Source organism: Hyposmocoma kahamanoa, unplaced genomic scaffold, assembly GCF_003589595.1.
Source record: "Hyposmocoma kahamanoa isolate Upper Pololo Valley unplaced genomic scaffold, ASM358959v1 84, whole genome shotgun sequence".
Taxonomy (NCBI): Eukaryota; Metazoa; Arthropoda; class Insecta; order Lepidoptera; family Cosmopterigidae; genus Hyposmocoma; species Hyposmocoma kahamanoa.
In genome coordinates, this window is record NW_020654229.1 from 4,161,151 (window position 1) to 4,177,608 (window position 16,458).

The 16,458-nt window shown below is 38.3% G+C and overlaps 1 protein-coding gene across 2 annotated transcripts in view; it reads left to right on the forward strand.

Annotated features, from left to right (window-relative positions):
- Window positions 1–11,952, forward strand: part of LOC113234565 (spermine oxidase-like) — a 41,247-nt gene extending 29,295 nt beyond the window's left edge. Inside the window, exons 7-8 of one of the 2 annotated variants that reach the window (XM_026469911.1) lie at window positions 8,924–9,027; window positions 11,353–11,952. In XM_026469911.1, the coding sequence (XP_026325696.1) occupies window positions 8,924–9,027; window positions 11,353–11,593 (345 nt within the window). In that variant the 3' untranslated portion in view covers window positions 11,594–11,952. The remainder of the gene's footprint in view (window positions 1–8,923; window positions 9,028–11,352) is intronic. The other variant, XR_003310801.1, reaches the window with a different exon arrangement.
- The last annotated feature ends 4,506 nt before the right edge of the window (window positions 11,953–16,458 follow it).

A 16,458-nucleotide genomic window follows, 5' to 3' on the forward strand; every position in this document is an offset into this window, starting at 1 on the left:
TCTTCGTCGCCTATAATTCGAGTAGCACGACGCTGTAATTTATCCAAGGCATCGAGTAGGTACTTGGCGGAGCCGTCCCACAAGTGCGAACAATACTCAACGCAAGACCGGACCTGTGTTTTGTACAGCAGGCATAACTGGTCCGGCGTGAAAAAACGTCGCACCTTGTTCAGGACCCCGAGTTTCCGTGAGGCTGTTTTGATCACAGATTCGATGTAGCTCCTTGGATTCAAATCACAGCAGATTTCCATACCGAGCAAGGTGAAACTGCTCCGAGGTGAAAGTACTGTGCTCATCAGAGAAGGCATGGGAAGGAACGGCGACAATTTTGTTGTTAACGCGCAAACCTGTGTTTTCTTGGCGTTGAACTCAACAAGATTACTGGATCCCCATGCAGATATGAGGTCCAATATCCTATTGAGCTCAACGACAAGATCAGATCGCTCTCTGTCAGTATCGGCGCGCCCAGCTGCGGGGAATCCATGATATCCCCCATGAACAGTGCTATCATCTGCATAACAATGAATATTCCCAAGTGGAAGCATATCATTGATATGCAGAAGGAAAAGCGTGGGAGATAGGACGGATCCCTGCGGTACGCCGGCGTTCACATTCACGAACCTCGAAATGCTGCCGTCAGAAACGACGCGAATTCTCCGCTCACGAAGGAAATCGGCAATCCAGCTGCATAACTGGGCTGGCAAACCGTACGCCGGGAGCTTGGAGAGAAGAGCTTTGTGCCAGACCCGATCGAACGCTTTGGCTATATCGAGGCTAACAGCCAACGATTCGCCACGTTTGTCTATAGCCTCACCCCAAATATGCGATAAGTACGCTAGAAGGTCACCCGTTGATCGTTTCGGACGAAACCCATACTGCCGATCGTTAATTATGGAGTGATCTTCTAGGTATTGGGTCAGTTGTTTATTGAGGATCCGCTCTAAAACCTTGCATATTATGGAAGTAATGGCTATGGGACGGTAATTATGCGGGTCTGATCGGTCGCCTTTTTTGGGAACTGGTTGCACATTAGCCTCTCTCCAAGAGTCCGGCACACGACCTGAAGAGAGCGACAGACGATACAGTCGCGTTAGCACGGGAGTCAACTCAGCTGCGCAATTCCTAAGTACAATCGCTGGGATACCATCAGGACCACTAGCTTTCCGGACGTCGAGAGACTGCAGCTGCGTACGCACATCGCATTGTCTGATACGAATATCAGACATCGTGTAGCCACAGTGAGGTAGAGTTGGTGGCTGTGCGTTACAGTCGTCGAGACAGGAGTTAGCCGCAAACAGATTTGCCAAGAGGTCGGCTTTATCTTGCGGCTTGTGGGCTAGATTGCCGTCAGAATATCTCAGCGGTGGCAGCGAGGGCTGGCAGAAGTTCGACGCAACGGCTCTGGCCAGACGCCAGTAGCTACGACTACCTGTGGGATGCGTCAAGAGTTCTTGGCCAACTCGTGCGACGCGCTGAGCATCCGCTCTGATGTACGCTCTTTTGCAAGACCTGGTGGCATTATTGTAGGCTGTTTTAAGTGAGTTCGTATTGGGATCGTCTGAAGCTAGACCCCTGATCCAAGCGCGGTATGCAGTCTGTTTGTTCTCAACAGCCACAGCACACTCGCGGTTGAACCAGCGGTTGCGCCTCCCTTTACTGACGAGATCCGAATGCGGGATGTAGTATTCCATCCCGATTAAGATCTCATCAGCAACGGCAGTCGCGCTAGCTGTTGGATCCACCTCACTAAAACAGCGCTGCCGCCAGGGAACGGATGCAAAATAATCCCGCATACCGTCCCAATCTGCTTAAATTTAACTGCCTCCGTGGCCGAACGGTTACCATGCCGGACCGCCACGCAGAGGTCCCAGGTTCGATTCCCGGGCCGAGAGAAATAGTTGTATGGCCTACAATTATTTCTCTCGTGAGTTTGGGTGTAATTTGTGGTTGTCTATGCGTGTGTCCATGGTACCCGCGACACAGGGTTTCCCTAGTGCGGGGCTATGTTGAGTGTGTGCGTTATTTATTATTTATATTTATTTAATCTGCCGACGCATAATGCCAAATGCGGCGTTTAGCCACAGTAGGTGGTGGTGGCAGTAACGTTGCCACTTTAGTGGATATCAAGCAGTGATCCGAAGTGCCCAGAGGGGCTTGGACCACCACCCGATATCCAGCCGGGCGAGACGTCAGCAGAAGGTCCAACAAAGAGGGCGCGTCACCAACCCTATCTGGAATCCGGGTGGGCTGATTCACCAGTTGGGTTAAATCGTGTGTGAGAGCGAATGTGTGGGCAGTTCTTCCAGCATGGTCAGTTTTAGAGGAACTTAACCACGACTCGTGGTGAGCATTGAAGTCCCCTAAAAACACCAATTCCGCTGTAGGAAACTGCGCCTGCGCGTCATCTGCCGCCCGAGTAAGGTGGTCCATGAGACGAGTTGTCTCCATGTCGCCGTGGTGGGATCTGTAGAGGCACATGTAGACACGGCAATGACTGCCCAGGTCAACATGTACCCCAAGGATGGAGAAGGAGGGGTCCTCCAAATGACGCAGACGGCGACAGCAAACATCTGCCCGGACAAACAAGCAGACCCCAGCTTTCGCTTTGAAGGACTCTTCAAGCATATAGCCAGGGTAATTCAAGTAGCTGCTGTCAGCCGGGCAGAGTATTTGCGTCTCCGTAAGGAACAGCATTTCTGGTCGAGCCGTCTCAAGATGTTGATGGACGGCGTGGATGTTACTGTGGAGTCCTCGAATGTTCGTGAACTCCACCTTAAAGAGCGCTTTAGTGGTGGGGGTGTGCACCGCTGTACGACCGAAATTTGTACTTTGCGCTAACATGTTGGAGGGAAAAAGAGGCGTGAAGCGAGAAAACAGTGCCGCGACACAAGCGGTCAAATCGCGGGGCCTGCTTCCCCAGAGACTTGCCTACAGACAAGTTGCGCTGATCCGCCGGACGGAAGGGCCCCCGAACCCCCCCGGGAATGGCCGCCGGGACCCCACCTCCCGGTCACCAACCGGCACGACGAACCACACCGAGATTATGCGCGGCATGGTGAGGCAGCCTCACGAGCTGGTTAAGCACGCTTGGGCCCCTGTACTGTACCGCGGGCGGCCAGCGGAACAACCGTTTCTACGGGTCTCCCTGGCCGGCGGGTCAATGCAGTTGTCCTGGCACTGGTTCGGCGGAAGCCTCCAGTTCCCTCGGGCTCTGGTTGTACGCTGACTGATCCCGGAACGCATCCGACTAGCGAATACTTGGCGGGTTTTCCATCATGCGCACGGTGGTCACTAACCAGGCGGGTTTTCAAGCCCTACCACCAGTGGAGCAGCTGGTTGCTCAATATCCCTTAGTCGCCTCTTACGACACCCACGGGAAGAGAGGGGCGGTGAATTGTATTCTAATCCGTCACCGCACGGTGAAAAGTAGTATGGATAAAAGTTAACCGTTTATTTACCAAAACTGAAAACAAATCAATAATACATGGCCATAAAAGACGACATCAACGTCAGTATGTGGTAACTGGAAAATTACCGGCTGAGTGAGAAGGTTCATAAAATCTGTCACAGATGTCACTTACGCTGTCGAATTCGAATTTTCATTTTCATTTTTGAGTATGAAAGTGTGCGTATGTGTGTGTTTAAAACCTAATCCGATACTCTAGTACTCATAGTACCTACAGTGAAATCCCCTGCTTGAGACCTTTAAGGCGAGGTACTTCAAATCAATAAAAAAAATTATAGAGAAAAAATTCCTATATTCCTACTGTTGATTTGAATTGCGCCAAATTTACAAAGGTCATTCTGTATCCCAAACTAAAAACATATCACTAACAAATGAAATCGAAAAAAAATTCGTAAATTCCTATTTTTTATTTAATTGCGATAAACAAATTTGATCCAAAGGTCATTGACTCTCATCGCACTTGCAAACATTTTGAACAATGACCTTAAATGCGCAGAAAGAAATGCAGTTTAGATCTATTTGGTGGTGGGGTGCGGGTAGCGACGGCGGGGAGTGTCGTATCGAGCGCGCGATTGGTAGATCAGTCGACTTTGCTTCCCGTATTGAGTCTACGTCACGCTGACATCCCGCAAACATTCTATTCTAGTCTGTCACGAAATGCCACGTGGTTTGGTATATAAACAAGAGTTAGTAGTGCAAAAAAGAACCGCTACCAGGTTCACCAGAACCTGCATGGTGTAACGTTGGTAACCGTAACCGTAACAATGGTAAGTCATCAAGTACAAGTGCGTGTCTATTCTTATGGCATGATGTGAAACGTTTAGTTTACGCGGAGGATACGAGTGTCGAAGTTTTTGCTTTCAAAGTTGTCTAATCAAAGAGTCTAATGTTGAAATGAAACTCACGTGCGAATCCCAGCTGTGGAGCTAGGTAATTCTAGCAATACTTTCATGTAACCTAAAGTTGGTAAGTACCAAATCTAAGTTACAAAAACACTTTTTTCACTCTACTTTTCTAATCAATGCAAATCTCAAAAATCTAATTAGTAAATTATAGCAATACTAGTACATAATCATAATTTAAAAAAAAAGGTAAATAGGCGATCGAGAAAGATTACTTTATAGTTCGATGTGAGCTCGGTGAACCTGGTGACGGAGTCACTAACCTTTAGCGCGGTGCATACGATTTAGAGACAATTTTGCAAAACTTTACTAGATACAATATATAATAGCCAGAAAATTGAATAGAATATTTTTTTAAATATTTTTAGATGATTTTTAGTATTATTTGTATTATTAAGTTGTTAAATATGGTGAGATTACAAATCACTGTATAGGTACTATATGTATATAGTTTATAACCAGAAACAGAGACGAAATGTCATTTAATTTGTTTGAAAACTATCCTGCCAAATCATCACGATGACAACTGCGCTCCGATTGGCTAGCCCGAATTCGAAACTATTGATGTCGTCAATTGTTTCACTTCAAAACGAAGTTCAGTTTAACTTGAGCATTGCCATAACTGACGTAAATTTAAAAATTACGTATTTAATATTTAATTACCGATAAAATGTGATTGCGTTTGTTTTGTAATTAGATGTTTTGCCGATTTTCCCACACCACCGAATAGAACAACCCTCCATTGTTAGAGATATTATCTTTATTATAATAAATACAGACTATTTTTGGTATATACGGAGACGTACACACAGGTCAGTTGTTGGCGCTGTACTATTTCAGCTTTCTGATTTGTGATTTCAGCGCAAACGAGAGTTGATTTTAAAAGTGATTTATGGCCCATTTGCCTGATGAGTTGCCAGAGATGAATTGAATGATTATTTCGTCTCTATTTCTGGTTATGTACTGGATGACGTACATACGGGACTAGGGTGATATTTTACGTGCGTATAGTATGTTAATTTGTGCTGAATACACGTTTGAAGCATCCGTTAACCTCTGTTCCTTCCAGGATCCACGGCACGCAACATAGCAGAGTTTACGATCTAGCAATAGCTAACAACGTAACATTAATAGCACAAGAACACGTATTTGAGATGTACCACTCCGATGGTACCACTGCAGATGAGTTAGTGAAAGAGTTCATATTGTACTGTATAGAAGTGATGGATATTCAGCCTGACGAGCCGGAGGCATTGGGGCATTTGGTTACTAGAAAGTATGTAAATAATTTCATTTCTTTAGATAATCTTAGGGCGTCTTCAAATTAGACTACGCATCTAAATATTGTATGAAAATTAGTATATACCGTGGCGCCGCTTTTATAAGCGTCTAATTTGAAGGGCCCTTAAAGTGTCAAGTGATAACTTTTACTCACACTCTAGGCCATTTATTTTTATTTTACATTTTTATGAAAACTAACAGCTACGGGCGCGTTCCCATTATGTCGTAACGTTTTGTTTATCCTTGGACGACTGTCGTAACTGTGTCGTGGACGTTTATTTAATCGCTGAACGACAGTCGTATCTAGCAGTTCTATTACATCGTGACGACAATTTATCGGTTCACGGCAGCCACTATGTCGTTTGCACGACAGAATCGTTTCAAGCTCCGATTATCTGTCGTCACATTTTTATCGTGACGTTTTATTTATCGTCAGACGACTGTCGTTCCAGCTCTTCCCATTGTCCCGACTGTTGAAACGAAGATTGTAATTAAATAGCAACAAAATTTATGCGCCTGACGGTTTCAAAATAGCATACAAACCAATGTTACACGGTAGAAAAAGGAACTTTCTATATTTACAATTATTCTTCCTGAAATTCCCAGCAACGACAGTCTATCGTCGTAACGTCAAAAAAGTCGTAAACGACAGTTAATCGTGTTGTATTATAATAAAATATAGGTGGAAAATTACAAGTTTCCACAGATGGAAGTTTATTTAAAGTGCGTTTTCTATATTTTTATTTGTAGACTAAATGAATACTTAGAAAAGAAACACCCAGATGTTCTCCAAAACAAAGACTTTATGGATAGTTTCCTCGAGTTCATGAATTTGATAACAAATAGCTACGTAGCTACTAACAATTGGAACGAACGTCAGTGCGTATACGAAATACGAGAACCTGGGTGGACACCAGTACATGAGCTGACATAGATATGGTTACAAGACTTTTTTTGATATAACTGCCTCCGTGGCCGAACGGTTACCATGCCGGACTGCCACGCAGAGGTCCCAGGTTCGATTCCCGGGCCGGGAGAAATATTTGTATGGCCTACATTTATTTCTCTCGTGAGTTTGGGTGTAATTTGTGGTTGTCTATGTGTGTGTCCATGGCACCCGCGTCACAGGGTTTCCCTAGTGCGGGGCTATGTTGAGTGTGAGCGTTATTATTATTATTATTATTTGTTGGTAAGTAATGAATTATTCGTAATGACTAACTGAACTACGTCAGAGGTAGGGTCAGCTTCAAAATGGTCAGTAAAATGTCTGAACATTTAAAAAGAAAAACTCTCCCGAACAACGTAAGGTACAGAGAAGTACAGCCACCTTACCTATTTCTACCGTCAAGCAAAGCATGGACGACAACAGACCGAATGCTAGCGCGGGGCGGGCGCACGCGCCCGCGTGCGGTATGTTTTGTCGTCCATAAAGATCATGAGTTCCCACCCAAAACCAAACTTTTTGGTTTACCACTTGGGCAAATTAAAAAAATTCAACGCCCACCACCACAAAAAATAATTGAAAACATATATTCTTTAATTTAACACAAAAAATTACAAGGAATTATATATATACTGTATATATTATGTAATGTAATTTATTTAGATAATTCAGATGACTTTCAAATGCGGTAGCACCCCCTGCACAGCATCAACGCCCCGAATTGCTCCCGAGGCCGTTACCGTCCCCCTAGGTCTCTTCAAAGCCCTCTGGGAGGTGGTAGGGACCACTTTGAGAAACTATAATATAGATACATGGAATCAGACCTGACTCACGCCCGAACCGCTTTCGCTCTCTGTGTGCTTCGCGCTTAAAATTTTAGGTGCGAATATTTCGAAAGATACTCCACCCATATTCGTTAGTTATGACAAAGAGAGCAGTATAGTATTGAAGAAAAATATTTGTAGAATAAATACAACAATGGCCCCGGCCTGCCAAATCTAGAAATAAAGCTGAACACAGAAGTGACTAAGATCATATGGCCACAAGACCCTAAAGAGAATGTGGTATTGACGACAAAAGACGGAACCACTTACACGGCCAATAATGTTATTGTTACGATGTCGTTGGGCGTGTTGAAAGAACGGTAAGTTGGGTTTGTATATTATTATTTTTATAGAAGTCATTGCCTATGTCAACAAACACGCTAACGCGCAGAAATTGGAGAACAAACGTTTTTTCGTTTGGAATTTTTCGAATGAATAACATTTGTACTCATGACTCATGATCATTGTTAAAAGTACCTTTATGCACACTTTTATCTTCTTGCAATTGCATTTAAAGCATTATTAAGTGAAAGAGCTTGGAATAGCCAAATTTTTTGAAAAATAAGAAAATTTATGTGTGAATGCCTCGACTGCATGAAGTTGTAGCAGAAGTACTACTTCACCCATTAACCGCGAACATGCAGGATGGAAAAAAATAAAAGAAGTCAATCTGTTAGCATATTTTGACATGTAGCGCAATTTATACTGTAATCAAATCCTAGACGTAGTACGTCTGTGACTGTAGTATTATATTTGACCATTTGACGAATAAACTGATTTAAATCTCTTAATATGACGAAACAACATAGCGTGCGGCTATGACATTTTGATGTAGGTAACTAAATACAATTATTTTGGATATAATCTATTTTCACTTATTCACTATCATCTATTTCGTAGTATAAAGCATGTCTGATACATTAATCGAGTAAGCATTTTATACGCGTTTTTATTTTGCGAATTTAAATGGATTTTTTTTCAGATACACAACCTTATTTTCTCCGGAGTTGCCTCAGAAAAAATTTACAGCTATAGACAAACTAACTGTGGGTGTTTTAGACAAAATAATTGTGTCCTTCGAGAAGCGCTGGTGGGACGATACCCTTTCGGATTTCTTTTTTTTGTGGAGGCCAGAAAATTTGAAAAATATACCAAGAGACGATTGGATGACAAAAATCTTTGGCACTAGTGTGCCCGCGGCTTCGAATAATACTATCACTCTGTGGTTAACTGGAGATCCAGCTAAATTGGTAATCATATACACACATTATAAAATTTTAAATTTTTATTGAATTGATATTCAATTATTTTTATGTGGAATTACTCCACTAGTTTGTTATAATTATTAATACAAAGATCGAACTTAGAAAAAATTCCTTCTATCCGGCCGGATTCGAACCAACGTTTTCTAGCAAACTATGCCATACGCTATGCGAACTAAGTGGCTTAGTTGGCATTTTTAGAGCGGTTGCTTTGAAAATTTTTAGAAAATTAAAAAATTTTACAGGTAGAAACACTTCCAGAGGAGGATGTAAAGAGCAAAGTCGTTGAGTTGCTGAGGCGATTCATGGGGCACAAGTACACGATACCTGAACCAACAGGTATGATACGGTAAGTAAAAATGGATCATTCAGTAGGGGAGAAGCACCAAATATCGCATACTTTTGATGAAAAATTAGAAATATACTAATCAATGCTTAAAAACTTTAAATTTAACCTTAAAGCAGTTTTTATTTCAAGATCTATTAAAAATAATACAAATTCTTCATATTCTAATCAAATATTTTAAGCTACAGTATGTTTTATAAAAAAAAAGGGAAAAATCAGTGAATGACATTCAAAAAAAGGTTGCCTAAAACCAGATATTCGATCCGGTTATACGGTCCCAAAAATATTTTTTGTGAATACGATACGACAATAATTATAATACATATAAATAATTTGTTAATTTGTTTTTATTAGCAATAATCAGACTTGTAATCAATCTTTGATTGGGTAATTAGAAACTTAAACATAAAAAAAATTAACTTATATTTATTAGACATCCTAAAGGAATTTTAACATTCTTCAAAAAAATAATAACCTCAAACATAAAAAAAAATTGTTTTCAACATATATTTTTATAGCACATAAAAAAATATATTAATTGCATGTATGAAAAGCTTTGAAGTTCTCATTTAAAAAAGTATTCTAATATCAGATATCCAATATTAGGCTCGTGTAAGTATCCGATATTAAGATTTCATAAAGCCACACTTACTACAGCTTAGTAAACATTATCGGTTTGAAAATATTTATGCCTTTATTTGTATTAATAGATGTTAGACTTTCTAAAACAGCATTTTGTAATCAGAATTTGTAAATACAAATTATCATTACCAGTAAGTTGTAATGACTATGTCATTAGAATAATATATATTATTTTGTATTGTAAAAAAGTTAAGTGATCTCACTGTTCTGCCATTTTTTCTAAACTAGTTAGCTGATTTTTTTATAGTGGTGCCACTTTAGAGTTGGCTATTAAAATATTAAATAAAAAATAGATGGCACTATAGAAAAAAAGAAGATAGTCCACTATCCGAAATTAGGCAACTATGCGATGTATGGTGCTTTTCCCTTACATTAAATAGCCTTTTGAAAATGTTCACAATGTTTAATAAATCAATAACCAATAATTTAAGAGGACTGGTAATCGCGATACAAGACAGCGTAGTCGGGTATTTGGTAATGGAATGAAATGAAATATTTATTCGCAAGCAAACACGGTAACAAAAGATATTATTATACAAGATGTCAAGAACACGTCTTGCACCAGATACTGGCGCGCAAATATTAAAATAAATTGAAGTTAAATAATGTCATAAATTAAGATTATATAATTTGTCAAACAAGCAGTGTCAAATAAAATTAAGTAAAAATGCCAATAAATAGCAACAGCAATAAAATCATAAATTAAACAATATCAAAGAAGTAAGAACAGCACAAATATAAACAAAATGTCAAATATAAACAAAATGTCAATTTCTTTTTATTATTAAAAAATCTTTGATATCATATAAACATATATCACATAGCAAATCAAGCAATTTCTTCCAGGCAACCTTAGGATAGAAATTTAAGAGTTGGAAAAGGGGGTGCAGCCAAAGAATATCTTTCCACTAAACAAAAAGGAAATAAAATTTAAAAAAATAGGTTTTTGTTTAGAGGATGTAAAAAAAAATAAAGGAAAAGAGATGCCCTAACTACAGAATGAACGTGCGTATGTGCGTATCTAAACAAAAAATTAATACAATATTTGGCGGATTACTTTAGTGTTGTACCATAATCTATCGATAAGTCATTATTGACATGCAAATGTATGGCTTCAATGTTGAAATTGTTTGTTTTTGATGTTTGTATAGTTTACTAGAAGAAGGCGGGCTCACATTGTATGAGTTTGTAGTGTAAATCGTGACTCGTGATATTACAGGCCTAGGGAAACCGCCTTAATCCCAATTCGATTCTTCGTGATAATGCCAAACACACATCTTTACACAGTCGTCATAAACTGTTGCAGTTAGTTTGAGTTACTTCATCCATCATATTGGCCCGATCGGGCTATCCCTTAGATTTCATGTTTCGGCCTTTACAATTTTCTTTTAATGGACACAAGTTTGATAGCGAAGAGACCGTCTGACGCCTTTCTTAGAGCTGATCTATTTAAAATTTAAATCTTAACCATATATGCATAAAGCATTGTGTGCTTTACATTCAATCGTTATAGGTTATTGTTCATTCCATGATATTTTAGGGAGCAAATTTTAGTCTAGTAGGTGGCCTCCTTTCCAATTGCACATGGTACCTACTCAATTTGACTTCGTTAAGTGCATGTGGTTTTATTTTGTAGATATTATTTTTGATGCCTTGTTCAAATATTACTTGAAGTTTTCCTCGCAGGTCGACATGGTTCACAAACCCATTCACCCGTGGCAGTTACACATACGACAACCTGGATGTCCCAAATCACCCTACAGCCCGTTCAGACCTCGAAGCTCCACTCCTCGACTCAGCCATGAAACCAAGAGTTCTGTTCGCTGGTGAAGCCACTAATGAGAAGCATTTCGGCACGGTACACGGGGCCAGTGAGACTGGTTACAGAGAAGCTATGAGGTTGTTACCAAATGATAGTAACGTTTAAGATGAAAGTCAGAAAGTAGTCTTGGGTTGATGCGGATTTGAGTCAATGCAGCGTCAAGGCGAGACAATCTCGGACTTGAAATTTTAACTATGTTCCATTTTTTATTGGACTTTTTAAATTACAACACTCATACAAATCTGTTCAGGTTTAAGAGTGTAAAGTAAAACCGTGTTAATGTTTTTGTAATTATTAAATAAATTAAAAAATATATGTCGATAATGAAATAACCGGTTTTTTTAATTCCGTATTGCTTTTGTCTGTGCCTTTTGACGGTTTCTTCTCAGTCTACCAGGTTTTTTCCCACCCTCTAAGACCAGGCGCCATGGACTCCGTGTATTGCTTAGCTTAGACTATGGATTTCCATCCTTTAAGGTTAACTATTAATTTTTTAATTAAGTATGTGCATTGTTTTTGTTGCTTTTTTAAATATTATATTGAAAGAGAATATTACGTTAGAACTTTTTCTATAGTCAGTAATAAAAAGTTATTTAAAAATTTGTTTCATTCAGAGCACAACATTAAGCACCCCATTAAACCCAATACGGTGGTCGTACTGGTCATCACCAGCCTAGCATAAAATTTAGTTTTGCCGTCGTCGTTAGTTATAAAATTTTGCGATTATAATCGACTAAACGGCTTTTTCTAAGTGTAATCAGAGCTGTGATTCTTGAGAATCAAAAATGGTGCTGCCGAAAAAAGCTCATTCCAGTGTGGACAGTAAAACACCCTTATAATTTTGAACGGCGGACCGATAAAATCTAGATTTTTGCAAATTTTTTAGTAGTTATTTCTCGGGAAAAAATCTGAAAATTTGGAAAAATAAGGCTCATAATTATTATATTCTACGTTTACGACTATCTTTTGAAGTTTTATTTAGCGTGAATTATAAAATAAAATTGTATAGCTAAAAGCAAGTTAGATTAAACCGAGATTTAAAATGGACAACATCGAAAGAAAGAATCATAGATCTGTAAAACTAAGCTATAGAATGGCTCCATCGTAGACATGTGTCGATCGTGTTCGATCGAATCAAAATGGTTCGAACAGCACATGTGACTCGATAACCCGGTTGCTAGCTTCTAAATAACCCAACCATTTTTGAGTTTCATGGGTCATGCGCGCAATATTCGACTTTATCACTATAATTTTAGAGATTATTTAACAATTAACAATATTATTGTTGTCTCGTTCACTCTCACGTGAAGTCCCCACTCACGACACGATTCACCTTCTCACTCTTCGTTTGGGTCGAACATTTGTTATGATATGTTTGACAGAGCATTCTTTCGATAGAACCTTCGTGCGATCGAACCAAAAAGTCAAGCAATCGATCAACGAATCAACGGGTTAACGGATCAATGAGTCTATCAATCATTCTTCCTAATTGCTCCATGGCTTAGTGTCCACAACATGGTAATTTTGTAAGTTTCTTTTGTAAAGTAATCAGTTTTTCGGTATGTTATGTTTATTTTTCTATAATACTACTACGTGTACTAGTTTATTAATCTGTTTTTCGGTATGTTATGAGCGCACTAGCTAATATTAAAATATTAATGAATAATAATAAATTAGTAATTTTGAATGCTCATAAGTTTTTTGTTTTGTAGGCTTTTCCTAGAAAGAAATTTTAGTGTCCTAAGTGTGGTTTATCAATGATTATTCACATTTAATTATTCACATTATCCATCAGCAGGAAAGAATAAAAGCTAATTGTATAATTTGACACTTTTAAACGCCATATGGAAGTATCGTGAGCGACGAGTGACACGCTAAAAGATCGAACATATGATCGAATCATTTGATCCGATCACATTACGCATGGGTCATGATCGGACCGGATCGACAGAAATCGACCAACACAGGTCTAATTTGTTAATGGCGTTACGTTCTGCAAACACGTTACGTTACTTCTGTGCGATTGGATAGAAAACAGTTCATTCGTTCGTGATTCGTTCCAATCATGCGTTATACAAGAAAAGACTTTATTGCATTAACTTAGGTTACATTTTATAAAATAAAGTCCCGAAAACAGTTTCAAGAAACTTTCGTGACCGTTCGAAACGGTTTCACTACATCTTTGTAAATGGATCTTTTGCTAGATGCATTCTGTTGATATTTCTATGACAAATTAGACCGCCTACAGTACATCTGAACATTTCGTCAACCAGTTCTATCTAGGCCTGGAAAAGTACGAAGGGAGGTTAGTTTTTCTTTGGAAAAGCGTTTTTTTTTGTAACTGTTTCTGGAAAGCGTTTCTTTTTAGAAAATAGCCGTTTCGTTTCGTTTTTCGACAAAGACGTTCTAACCCAGCTCTACTAAACAACAATGAACCGAGAAATAATCTAAACTACTACAAACTCTTAAAATTTTAAATCGATTTCTCGTAAAAATCGTATAATGTGATTACCGACATGATTAGTCCCTATACCACATCCCTATTCGTGTCACGATGATAAGTGTCAAATTTGGCCTCCTATGGATTCCAGCGGGAACTCTGAATCTTTGTAGGCGGGATTTTGAAAATTTCATATTATCCGCTTACGGTCGGTGTTGTATCAATATTCGGTGTGTGATGTAAATGTCGATTCATATATTATTTATATTTTAGATTAAGGATCCTTCGTTGGGTATAAGCCTCCTCTAACTCCTCCCACTTAACTCTATCCTTCGCTACGTCCATCCAGTGTGATCCAATCATCAGGACCTTAAAAATTATTCGTTGGTGAGAAACCATATAAAAGTAACTACTGTAACAAATTATTTTCTAATAAATCAAGTTATATGAGGCATTTAAAGTCTCATACTGGAGAGAAACCATACAAATGTGACCACTGTAACCATTTTTTTTGCTGAGAAATCCAATTGTTTAGAGCATTTAAATACTCATAGTGGAGAGAAATCACACAAGTGTGATATTTGTTATAAAAATTTTAAAAGAAAACGGCACCTTAAAAATCATACCTATACTAGAGAAGAGCCATAAAAATGTCATATTTGCAACAATTTTTTTGCATCTGAATCAAGTTGTACATTTAAAGCCTCACACTGAAGAGAAACTGTATAAATGTGATCATTGCAACAAATCTTTTGGCTATAAATCAAGTTGTGTTAAGCATGTGAAGACTCGTATTGGAGAGAAAACGTATTATAAGTGTAATCACTGCAACAAATCTTATGTCCATAAATCAAGTTTTGTTATGTATGTAAAGACTCATATAGCGGAGAGAAACCGTATAAATGTGATCACTGTAACACATTTTTTGCTTATAAATCACGTTGTATTGTGCACATTAAGAGTCATACTGGAGAGAAACTGTACAAGTGTGATAACTGTAACAAATCTTTTGCTTATAAATCAAGTTGTATTAGACGTATGAAGACTCATACTGAATAGAAAACGTACAAGTGTAATATTTGCATTAAATGTTTTACAAGAAAACGGGAACTTTTAACTCATATGATACACAGGTTTGTCTTAAAATGCATTGTCACTGACGGGACTGGGGTATTTTCAGAAGACCTCAATATCAAAGAAAATCGTATCTTTTGAGGCAAGACTCTTATTAGTTATGCGTTCTTTAGTCTCCAGACAGATGCTATTTTTTCGAAAATCGTTTTATTTTGGAAAAATCTTCCGAATTTCTACAAGTTTGTTCATAAATTCCATCGTTTTCGTTCAGTATCTTTAACTTTTGACAGGCATCAGCTGTCAAATGTGGAAAAATATCTTAGACTATGGAAACTAAAGGACATGTTACGTTGACATATATAAATCAGACGTTATATGTATATGATGCATTTCGACGTCGAAAACATAAACATATTATTGTCTTTGTTTAACTATTACGTGCCGTCTTAAGCCAAAAGAGATAGCATTACATTGGTCTGTGTCAAACACGGGAATCGAAAATTCGTAACGTCATTTTAAATGCCAACCGTGGCCATTTCAAGTACATGAGGTACATGATACCGTTGTCAAAGGGAAGTACATCAAATGTCAAAACAAATGTTTTTCCAAATGTATTATTGAATTATTCACATGTATTATATTTAAATTGGACAAAAATATTGACAGTGAGAATAATTAGGTATTAATAAAAATGCGACGCTGCAGCATTAAAGGATGCGGCTTTAGAAAAACTGCAAATCAATCGAATGTTACATTGCACAGGCATGTGTTATTTTTTTGTCTATAAATCACACAATAGCCCGAATATTTTATGTAATTAGACTTATTTAAGTAGTTTATTTATAAATCTTGCCAAATTTTGCTTTTGTTACTTTAGATTGCCTGTTTGTTTGTATATTTTGATGATTGTTGTTAACGATTATTTTGAGATAGTGTTGATCTTGTAAGCATACATATTATCGATATTCTGTTATTAAAACAATTCACTATGAGATTTTTATTGTTTTATTATTATTATTTCAAGTTTTCCTACAAATGAAAAAAGGAAGAAAGAATGGTTGGAAATCATAGGACTACCGAATATAAACGTTGGATCAAAGACCATCTTCATTTGTTCGCTTCATTTTGAAGAGTCAAATTTTAACAGAACTTTAAATGTAACTAGATTACATGGCAATGCTATTCCATCATTAGGTTTATTGGTAAATAATTTTATGTTCAATTTAGATTAAACAAGACTCATTTACTAGCTATTCTCAGTTCCTGAAAACAAAATTATCCACTCGTTTCTGATTTTTCCCAATGACAACTCTAACTATTAAAAATGACTATTTTTTTAAAGCCTGCAATACAATGACAACATACCAACGTATAGACAGCCTATTTGCCTTGCCTTGCCTTGTTCGGTGTCACTCGCCTAGCTGACCGAGTGAAGGCGAGCGCCAACGTGTATAGA